At 49.0% G+C, this 11,985-nt stretch overlaps 1 protein-coding gene across 1 annotated transcript in view; it reads left to right on the forward strand.

Annotated features, from left to right (window-relative positions):
* The window catches only part of clec16a (C-type lectin domain containing 16A), a gene marked incomplete at both ends in the record, with an annotated part of 38,247 nt that extends 26,382 nt beyond the window's left edge, over positions 1-11,865 (forward strand). The window contains 5 exons of the mRNA XM_080523483.1: positions 6,329-6,480; positions 6,830-7,034; positions 8,665-8,838; positions 9,848-9,982; positions 11,225-11,865. Coding sequence (XP_080379609.1) covers positions 6,329-6,480; positions 6,830-7,034; positions 8,665-8,838; positions 9,848-9,982; positions 11,225-11,865 — 1,307 coding nt within the window. The remainder of the gene's footprint in view (positions 1-6,328; positions 6,481-6,829; positions 7,035-8,664; positions 8,839-9,847; positions 9,983-11,224) is intronic.
* Between the last annotated feature and the right edge of the window lie 120 nt (positions 11,866-11,985).

Here is an 11,985-nt window from a genome sequence, read left to right on the forward strand (position 1 = left end):
AAACTAGCCCCGTTTCCAACATTGTCTTAGTCATACTGGTTGTGACTCTACGTGTGTAGGACATCCCCAACAATAGTCTGGTACTCATCACCAGCGTCAGTGAAATGCCCACCATTGAAATACCCTCTTTGTGTGTCTGATGGACAAGCTAGTCTGAAATTGTCAGAATGAATGTCAGTCTGTTGCCTTCAAGTCAGTGCGGTTGGATTGTGGTTGTGTGGAGGAACATTGCAAGACACGGTCATTGTAGAAAAATAATTGTACCACCCGGCCTGATAGAAGCAATAAGAAAGACAGAAATTTTATGCATATGTGATTTCCATGGGCACTTGAAGGATTTATTTGGGTAGTTTCTGTCTCTGCCCAGATGGACTGCAGTGGGCAGGACTGGGTCATGTAGGGATGGGGGGTGATATGGTGATATGGTAGATATGGTGTCAGACAGTAAGGATGCTATCGGAGGTGGACAGTATGAGCTCCTCCCGGGGGTTCTGCAGGGTATCTCGCGGGGCAACATACTCGAGCACATTGGGTAGTCCGTGCACCACACAGCAGCTAACGCCCCTGCGGACGATCCCCATGTCAGCGGCGTCATGCCACTCATCTGTCTTCTCATTGTAGCACTGCGCATTCAAGGGGTTGGTGAAGTTGAAGCCGCCCACCACAAACAGAAGATCATCCACCACCTCGATGCCAAAGTTGCACCGTGGTTTGGACATGCTGGGAACTGCGCGCCAGGTGTTGGTCTGGGGATTGTAGCACTCTGCGTTTTCCAGAGGGTAGGCTCCATCATAGCCGCCCACCTAAGAGAGGATAGGAGGAAATGTGTGTCAATAACAGAATATCAGAATTTGAGCATAGATTTATTGTGTATTTTTATGTAGGTCTCACCGCATAGACCTGCTTCCCATAGGCGATGACCCCCACCCCACTGCGTCGGCTTCTCATGGGTGCGATCAGAGTCCATTGGTTGGTCTCAGGGTTGAAGCACTCTGCTGTGAACAGGTGCTCATTCCCATTGAAACCACCACATATGTATACCTAGAGTTAAGGCAACTCGTAAATTCATCCATCCTGGCTTTTTAATAGATTCATTGTACAATAGTTATCAAGTTGTGTTCCACAGGTACAGTTAGTCTTACCTATTCCTCTGTTCCACTTACCTTTCCAAAAAGTGTGGTGGCACTGGCTTGACTTCTCTGCTCATGCATGGGTGAGATGAGTGTCCACTGGTTGGTCTCAGGCTCATAGCGCTCAACAGTGTTGAGTGGCACATAGCCATCAAAGCCGCCCATGGCGTAGATGCAGCCACCCAGCACAGCCACACTGACAGAGCAGCGCCGTGAGTGCATGGGTGCCACTTGGTGCCACGTGTGTGTGACTGGGTTGAACTTGCGCACACTGTTGAGCCAGTGAATGCGGTCAAAGCCTCCCACGCAGTACACAAAACCCTTGAGGTAGGCAGCACCGTGGTAGGCCCGTCCGCTCTCCTCCTCTCGAGTCACATTGACCCAACGGTCAGCCCGTGCATCATACGCCTCAATGCCATTGGTGCGGCTGCCACTACTCCTACCACCGATGGCCAGTAAGATGGTATAGGGCAGGCGAGGGCGGGTCAGAGGGTTGCCAAAGAAGGAGCTGGAGGGCCCATTCGTGCTCCGGTCAATTATGGCCTTCAGTGCGTTGATGATGATGGGCTTGCAGTCATCATTGTCGCTCACCAGTGAACAATTCTTCACAATGTTCAGGAAGTAGTCTGCTCTAATCAAGGCCATGCGTACCTAAGCAAACAGACACAGACAGATGTAGACATAGAATGCAGTCGGCAGCCGATACACCTTTATGAAATGCATCAAACATTTACGTAGGTCTAACTGTGTTGTCCAACTCTCAGTCACCTTAGGCAAGAGCACAGAGATCTGGGCTTTGCGGTCTTGATGAGAATGGCCAATCCAGCGCAGGATGGCCTCAAACACTACCTCTTCCTGCTTCACGTTCAGGTCGTCCTTCTCAATGATGTCACAAAACTGCCTGGGCGAGAGTTCCAGGAACTCCTCGGAGCTACGCAGCATCTCCTCAAAGTGATGCAGGATGAAGAGAGAGGACCTGCACCTGAGCTCAGGGCAGGAGTAGAAGTCTGCAAACACCCACATGCCAACGCAGTTCTCCGGGCACAGCTGGGCCTCTAGGTAGTCACAGCAGGCTCGCACAAGGCCCATGACAGAGAACTGGTCTGCAGCTACCAGAAGCTGCTCCACATTCTCGTCAGTGACGGGCACAGAGCGTGTGTAGGCATACTCAATAATGAGACGCATCATGTCCGGTGACACACCAGGAATGTTGTACACCCGCTTTTCTAAGTTGCTCCAGTTACTTTTGAAGAGAGCTCTGTGGGTCAGGGTTTAGAGAGGAGGGATATGATGGTCAGGGATCATCCATATACTGTACCAAATGTTCTCAATACTCTTTTCAATACAGCACAGCAATATAATAAACACCCTCTGCAAGTATATCACAATATAAAGAGGGGTACACAAATATTATGAATCAATAGTTGTATCTTTTATAGAATGTATCATAGCTGCCACAAAGAACAATGTGTAAGCTCTTGTAGGATCTGGCTATTTTCTTCTGATTATCCTTTGGATCCATGCCAAGTGAATCCCTGCCATCCATCATGGCCACATCCCCACAAAGTTAAGACACTCACCGGAAATATGGACTCCAGCCGCAAAGGATATTCTTGTGTGCGTTGAAGTCGATGCCATTGACATTAATCACCACATCACAGAATGTTCCTTCCAGTCGTAGCTCATTAACTATTGTACAGGCCATGGAACTCTCCATGTTGCATCTCTGAAATGTAGAGGTGGACCCCTCTTCCAGTTCATTCATTCTTGTGTTGAATATCTTTAATATCCACTTTTTGGGCAAGAGGTGGCACACTGCAACTATATATATATATTATTCTTCTGAGCAATGAGAACCTTCATTCAAATCAAAGCAATGAGAACCTTCATTCAAATCAAATCAAATAACATTTTGTAATTCCCCTTGGTAACATTATGTTCTAGAATGTTCTAGTGAGTGATACAAAATTAGAATGTCTCAGATACCATTTTCATAATAAGCTGACACCATCATAAAAAATAATTAATGTTCTTCTTCTTCATCATCTCGTTTTTGAGGGTGCCCTGTATGAAATGACAGCATCATTTAAACCATATTGACTTTTGTTGTATATATTTTGCCATTATACCAACAACAAAATCGCATAAAGAATTAATTGTGTATCTGTATCAGATGACAAAATAGGTAGGAACCTTTATTACTGCTTTTGTGTTACAGGGAAGATAATATTCACACACATACATGTCCGTCCTCAACTTAAGTAAGTATTTAAGTTGTCTGGTATTTATATCTTTAGTTGCTCTCCTAGTTGCTAGCCAAATAGATCGTTTGATCGTTTAACTTTTATTGAATTAAACCTCTCCTCTATCAAATTATGGTACCGGTAAGTGTATTTTCCTTGTTTTTCAATGAAGGACTACAATACATGTCAAATGGGGTGGCTGACCAGAAACCACAAAGAACAAAATGTTCTGAGCCAGATTCTAGCTAGACACATTATTTAGACACATAGAAAGACAAACTAAAACACTAGAACAACAGTCACATGAACAACTACAGGACAGTCGTGTCAGACACGGTAGCTAATCAGTTTCGTGTTTCCCCCCCCCATACCACTCAGGACTTCAACTTAGCTTTTGTACCACTGCTGTTTTGCACACTGTATATAAACCCTGTTAACTGTCCATATTGTATTGATATCCATTGCCCTTGTCCTGTACATATCATACTGCACATATCTTACCTGTACATATCTTCGCCCTTATCTGGACATATCACACTGTACATATCTTACCTGTACATATCTTCGCCCTTATCTGGACATATCACACTGTACATATCTTACCTGTACATATCTTCGCCCTTATCTGGACATATCACACTGTACTGTACAGTACTGTCCATACTTTCATGGCTTTTGCACTATTTGCACTATCTGGTCACAAGCCGAACTGCACTTTGTTGTCTTTGTACTCTGAATCTAAGCTGAAAGCAGTTATTTAAGTAAGTAAAACGTTATTTATACAGCGCCCTTCCCAGCACGGATGCACAGGGTGCTTTACATAAAAAATACTGACTTCTTCCCCTCTTCTTCTTGTTTGGTGACTCATCCGTCGCAGCAGCTAACTTGCTGAGCCCATGACGAAGACTCACGACGTGTGATTGTGCAACTGAGTGTAGCTGCTAGCAAGCATTCTGGAGTCACTATCAGTTAGTCACACAGCCAGAGCTACCCTTGGCCTTTGGCTGACTAACCAAGCCAGCGCTAAGAGAGGAAGCTTCTTGTGAATCATATGTAGTTCAGATCAACACATCTAAACGTTTATTCACTTTGCTAGTACTTACTTTACTTTATCCCGGTAAAGGTGAGCAATGATGCTGCTGCTTTTTACACACTCACACTTGGACTGCTAGTACGAGTGTCTCACAATCCAGCCTAACGACAGGTGACCACAAGGTTGGTTTTTTTGGCCATTTTGTCTGCTTCCATTGCAGGGCTCGACATTAAGACTTGTCCGCTTGTCCGGGACAAGTACAATTTATGTTCGGACAAGTGGACTTCTTCTTGCAGTTGTCCGATGGACAAGTCAAAACAAAGAGAAATTAAATGTATTAATATCCGCAAAAAAATCATGACCGATCGGAAACTGGTATGGTGCCTTGTCAATGTAGCTGCCTTGTCAATGAAGATGCCTTGTCAATGTATGCTGCCTTGTCAATGTAGTTGCCTTGTCAATGTACCTGCCTTGTCAATCTATGCTGCCTTGTCAATGTAGTTGCCTTGTCAATGTAGCTGCCTTGTCAATGTAGCTGCCTTGTCAATGTAGTTGCCTTGTCAATGTATGCTGCCTTGACAATGTATGCTGCCTTGTCAATGTATGCTGCCTTGTCAATGTAGCTGCCTTGTCAATGTATGCTGCCTTATCAATGAAGATGCCTTGTCAATGCAGCTGCCTTGTCAATGAAGATGCCTTGTCAATGTCTGCTGCCTTGTCAATGTAGTTGCCTTGTCAATGTAGCTGCCTTGTCAATCTATGCTGCCTTGTCAATGTAGCTGCCTTGTCAATGTAGCTGCCTTGTCAATGTAGTTGCCTTGTCAATGTATGCTGCCTTGACAATGTATGCTGCCTTGTCAATGTATGCTGCCTTGTCAATGTAGCTGCCTTGTCAATGTAGCTGCCTTGTCAATGTAGCTGCCTTGTCAATGTAGCTGCCTTGTCAATGTATGCTGCCATGTCAATGTAGCTGCCTTGTCAATGTATGCTGCCTTGTCAATGTAGCTGCCATGTCAATGTAGCTGGCTTGTCAATGTATGCTGCCTTGTCAATGTATGCTGCCTTGTCAATGTAGCTGCCTTGTCAATGTAGCTGCCTTGTCAATGTATGCTGCCTTGTCAATGTCGCTGCCTTGTCAATATATGCTGCCTTGTCAATGTAGCTGCCTTGTCAATGTATGCTGCCATGTCAAACAATCTATGTCCGCTGAGTAGGGGAGTGCAGAGTATGTTGTCATGCCTAGAGAATCTGGCAAATCATGCCTTTGAATCAAAACATTAATACTGGCATGACCCCTTTACTTTAAACTTTGAAATCGCACGTTCTCTGGTGTGCACGTAGATCCACAGTAATTGTTGGAATTGGAATGTAATGTAATGTATTACTGGCTTGTAGTGTGTTTTAGTAGACAGACACACACACACACACGCACGCACGCATCGTCATATTTGGACACGTAACTAGAGCTCTTGGACAAGTAAAAGATAAGTTCACATGTCCAAAGGACAAGTACCTGAGAAAGCTCAATGTCAAGCCCTGCATTGGGTGGGTGGAGGGCACTGTCTCACTCTCTCTCTCTCTCTGTCTCGCTCGCTCCTGCATGAAGCGTCAACACATGCAACACACCCTCTAAGCTGCTATCATTGAATCAGGAATCATATTTGATCATTCAGATTGGGAATTTTGCTTGCTTACCATGTGCGGGGCCCACTTGCACTTCGTTATCTGATGGTTGTGTAATGGTTGTGTAGTGGTTGTGTTGTGGTTGTGTTTTGATCCAAAAACAACAACCTGATAGTGTATCTGGTTAGCGGATGGTAACGGTTGTGTCGCGGTTGTGTTGTGATCAGGCAACAGTGACCTTGAGTAGCCTGTATGGTCAGCGGATGGTAACGGTTGTGTTGCGGTTGTGTTTTGGTCAGACAACAGCGACCTGATAGCGTGCATGGTGGTGAGTAAGGAGGGCGGTCAGGCCCAGCGGTTCCTGGCGGTGGACGTGTACCAGATGAGCCTGGTGGAGCCAGAGACCAAACGCCTGGGCTGGGGAGTGGTCAAGTTCGCTGGCCTGCTGCAGGTAAGACAGGGGAGGGGAGGGGGGAGGGGAGGGAAGGAGGGAGGGGGGGAGAGGAGGGAGGGAGGGAGAGTGGGAGGGTGGGAGGGTGGGAGGGAGGGAAGGTGTGAGCGAGGGAGGGAGGGAAGGAAGGAGGGAGGGAGTGAAAGAGTGAGTGAGTGAGAATATTTAAATATGTTTGCGTATATATAGGAGGGTCTAAATTGTTAATCGCCGCTTAAATACCATCTTTCAGGACTTTTTCGATGATTTTAGTACAGTTTGTGACATGAAGTATGAAATGAAGAATAACTCCCTCTCTCTCTCTCTCTCCCTCCCCCGCCCTCCCTCCCTCCCCCGCCCCCGCCTCCAGGACATGCAGGTGTCGGGGGTGGAGGACGACAGCAGGGCCCTGAACATCATCATCCACAAGCCCAGCTCCAACCCCCACGCCAAGCCCCTCCCCATCCTGCAGGCCAACTTCATCTTCGCCGACCACATCCGCTGCATCATCGCCAAGCAGAGGCTGGCCAAGGGCCGCATCCAGGCCCGCCGCATGAAGATGCAGCGCATCGCAGGTCAGACGAGGGACCGGGTGGTGGTGGGGCGGGGGGGCATGGTTTATTGGGGGGGGGGGGGTTGTAATGATCACTCAGGATGACTTTATTTAACTACGTACGAGACGAACATCTTCTCTCATCTGAGATCAGCATTAGACAATTACACAATGGCCAAGGACGGTTTAAATACTCATTACATCCAGCACTCGAGTTGAGGGGGGATGGCATCCCCTCTGAAATAAAAACAGTCAAAATCATCCCCCTTCTAAAACTGCCATCCCCCCTTTCCACCCCTTATTTTATCAATGAACGTACTGCTATTTCAACATTTAGTTTTAGCATATTGAGTCAAATACTGTGGGCGAGGGGGCACGCACACATGCAATGACATTTTTACCAAGTCACTGACACTGAAGTCACTGACGCTGTGGGGATGCTGATAAAATCCACCATCCCTCCTGATTTTCTTTTACAACTTGAGTACTGATTACATCACAGTTGTTACATCCTAATAATCAACACATCAGCCAGCCCTGGCACCTCAGCTCACGCAAGGTCACCCAAGGTCTGATTAGGTCTGCTGAATGCCAGCCGAATGCCAGCTAGTCTGCCAGATGCAGAGGCCATCTTCTCTAAGCATGACAGACAATAGCAGAGCAGTGTGACCCCTGTACTACCACATAGATTATAGTCGGAAATACACTCATATCTAACAGTATCTTGTGGTTTAAACCCAGCTACCTTGGTATGTTATGGTTTAAACCCAACTACCTTGGTATGTCATGGTTTAAACCCAATGACCCTGGTATCTTTCACAAACACTTTCACAACGTTCACTTGGCTGCATGTCACTCAGTCTCGCTTGAACTTGTTTTTCCTTAGTGCGATATGTAGAAATCGGATTTATGATTTATTTATTTATTTATCAACTCAAGCATTAGATCATTCATTTGAGTTGGTTAATTCATCTCCATAGGCCTAGAAGGCACGTCAGTGTTTATAGTAATAGAGAACACTTTTGACTGACATTTGGCTTTTCCTGACTAGCCTAGAGGGACAGAACCTAAACAACTGAACGCTGCTGTGAACTGAACTCTTTATGGCTCACGAAGCAGCCCAGCTGATCTGTCCTGACGCACAGACACACGTCCCACACACACACACACACACACACACACACACACACCCACACACTCTCTCTCTCTATCTCTATCTCTATCTCTATCTCTCTCTCTATCTCTCTCTCTATCTCTCCCTCTCCCTCTCCCTCTCCCCCTCTCTCTATCTCTATCTCTATCTCTATCTCTATCGCTCTCTCTCTCAATCAATCAATCAAATGTATTTATATAGCACATTTAAACATGACACTTGTCAACCAAAGTGCTTTACAGTGAAAGTACACCTAAAGTGTAAATAAACAGAAAATAAACAACCAACAGAAACAACAGAGGAACAGAACAACACGTCAAAACAAACAAGGCAAGAGTCAGAGTTAGTCAGGGAACGCTAAAGAATACAAGTGGGTTTTGAGATTAGATTTAAAGGACTCTCTCTCTCTCTCTCTCTCTCTCTCTCTCTCTCTCTCTCTCCCTCTCTCTCTCTCTCTCTCTCTCTCTCTCTCTCTCTCTCTCTCTCTCTCTCTCTGTAGCTCTGTTGGACCTGCCGGTGCAGCCCTCAGCGTCTGAGGTTCTGGGGTTCGGGCAGACGGCGAACGCGACCGCCAGCGGTCAACTCCCGTTCCGCTTCTACGACCAGTCGCGGCGAGCGCCCAACGACCCCACGGCACAGAGATCAGTGTTCGCCTCCGTCGATAAGGTCCCAGGTAACACACCCGCACGCACGCACACACATATCTGATACATTAGACTGTGATGGCGCCTTTGTTGACTTTTACCTCAGCTTTCACTTGTGTGTTTGTTTTATCACTGTGGCTTTTATTCACAACTTGAATAGACGCCAAGCCAAGGCTAGGTGCGTGCACGTGCGTGTGTGCATAGGCAGACACACAATAACATGGAATATCGCAACATAATAGGAGTCTTTGTTTTGGTTCTCATTTCTCCTTTCCCCGACTTGCGTAGCGTCTGAATTCCAGTGAATAAGACACACACACACACACACACACACACACACACACACACAGAGACACACAATGTGAAAACCAGTCTTTTACACAGAGGAACCTAACCACCTCTGTCATGGCCTTTGTGAGTTCAGAAGTCATCAGACATCCCAGAAGTCCATTTAAATCAGGTATGATGATGGAAGAGCCTGTTCTAAGAACCTGAACACTGTTCTAAGAACCTGAACACTGTTCTAAGAACCTGATCACTGTTCTAAGAACCTGATCACTGTCCTAAGAAGACACTTCCTTTTCTGTGAATCTACGTAGGCTGTTCTAAGAACCAACCTAAGCTGTTCTCAGTAAGAGTGTTGAAATGCGTCCATTTCACACTCACACACCAAAGCATCCACATCACACACACACACACACACACACACACACACCAAAGCATCCATGTCACACACACACCCGTTGTTCATGTTGTCCTCCAGCGTGACTGTTGGGTAACCGAGGAATAATCTCATTGGTGGAATGTCTGGATTGTCAGTTATGTAGAGGCCACCGTGAAACCTGAACACACACACACACACACACACACACACACACACACACACGTATAACACTACTTGCTCTGTGAGTGTGTGTGGGTAGTGTTATTTTGTATATTAGCTATGCTGTCTAGCCCCCAGGAATTTCCAACATCATCTCTTCTGTGCGTGTGAGCTGACCACCTCCATGTTGTGTGTGTGTGTGTGTGTCTGTCCAGGCTTCGCGGTGGCCCACTGTGTGTCCCAGCACAGCCCCTCCCCCTTGTCGTCCCCCTCCCCCCCCTCCAGTGGGAGCGGCAGCACGGGACGCTGTGACTCTGTCACCGCCAGCACTGTGTCAGCACAGAGCCCAGGTAACACACACACACACACACACACACACACACACACATACACACACACACAGACACACACACACACACACACACACACACATACAGACACACACACAGACACACACACACACCACCCCAAGGACTATATCAGCCAGAGCCCTACAGGTAACACACACACCACACACACACACACACACACACACACACACACACACACACACACACACACACCACCCCAAGGACTATATCAGCCAGAGCCCTACACGTAACACACACACACACAGACCACCCCAAGGACTATATCAGCCCAGAGCCATACACGTAACACACACACACACACACACACACACACCACCATCATGTTTATAATGTTGGATGCATGTCGCTGTAATGTTATGTAAAGATCATATGTTTTCCACCCTGTGTCGCTGCTCTGTCTCTGTGTGTGTAAGTACTGACCATCCTCTCATAGCCTCTAGTTCTGTGTGTGTGTGTGTGTGTGTGTGTGTGTGTGTGTGTGTGTGTCTGTCTGTGTGTCTATGTGTCTATGTGTCTATGTGTCTATGTGTCTATGTGTCTATGTGTCTATGTGTCTGTGTGTCTGTGTGTCTGTGTGTCTGTGTGTCTGTGTGTCTATGTGTCTATGTGTCTATGTGTCTATGTGTCTGCGTGTCTGCGTGTCTGCGTGTCTGCGTGTGTCTGGCCTAGAAGAGATCAGATCATAGATAGCCAGCTGCCTTGGTTTACTTTTCCAAGTAGTCTTAGTGTTTAATCATCTACTGTGAAGCACATTCTGAGAATATCCTCCCCTCTCCTCTCCTCTCCTCTCCTCTCCTCATCTCTCCCCTCCCCTCCCCTCCCCCCTCCTCACCTCTCCCCCCTCCCCTCCCCTCCCCTCCCCTCCCCTCCTATCCTCTCCTGTCCTCTCCCCTCACCTCTCCCCTCACCTCTCGCCCCTCTCCTCTCCTCTCCTCACCTCTCCTCTCCTCACCCCTCCTCTCCTCTCCTCATCTCTCCCCTCCCCTCCTCTCCTCTACCCTCCCCACCTCCTCTCCCCTCCCCTCCTCTCCTCTCCCCTCCCCCTCTCTCTCCTCTCCCCTCCCTCCCCCCTCCTCTCCTCTCCTCTCCCCTCCCCCCTCCTCTCCTCTCCCCTCCCTCCCCCCTCCTCTCCTCTCCTCTCCTCTCTCCTCCTCTCCTCTACCCTCCCTCCTCCCTCTCCCCTCCTCTCCTCTCCTCCCCCCGCCCCCACCCCCCCTCCAGACGACGGCACGTTCCTGGAGCGCACGCCGCCCTCCTCCTCCTCCTCCGGCGGAGAGGGGGAGGGAGGAGGAGGGGAGCTAACCGGGTCTGTCCCCCCTCCCCCAGGCACCCCCTGCGGCCCCCCCAGCCCACCCGGCCCACCTGGCCCCAGCCTCACGCCCGCCAAGCAGCCCAACATCTCCCTCCTGACGGACGACGGCACGGCCGACTCCCTGAGCGTGGAGTCCCTCACCCTCCTCCCCCCCGCCGACCCCCCCCACCTGCACCCCTGCCACACACACACACACTCCTCCTCCCCCCTCCTCCTTACACACACACACGCCCACGCCCACGCGCACCCCCCCCAGCCCGGCACGCAGGCGGCGGACTCCATCACCGAGGAAGACGAGGAGGGAGAGAAGGAGGAGGAGGGGCTTAAAGAGGAGGAGGAGGAGGAGGAGGAGTCAGCGGCGGGGGAGACGGAGACGGACGCGGCGTCGGGAGAGGAGGAGCAGGCGGGGGCGGCGGCGCCCGCGGAGACGGAGACCACGCCCACCGCCGAGGAGCAGGAGGAGGAGGAGGAGCCGGAGAGAGACACGCCCCTTTCCCCCGGGCGGCGGCGGCGCAGAGGGGGAGGAGCCTGGGCAGGACACGCCCTCTGAGCCGGCCGCAAGGCCGCAGACTCCAGAGGAGGGGGAGGGGCCGAACACACACCAGCCGGACGCAGACGAGGTTGATTAGAATACACACACACACACACACACACACACACACACACACCG

The sequence above is a fragment of the Nansenia antarctica genome (assembly GCF_963989245.1).
Source record: "Nansenia antarctica genome assembly, chromosome: 2".
Taxonomy (NCBI): Eukaryota; Metazoa; Chordata; class Actinopteri; order Argentiniformes; family Microstomatidae; genus Nansenia; species Nansenia antarctica.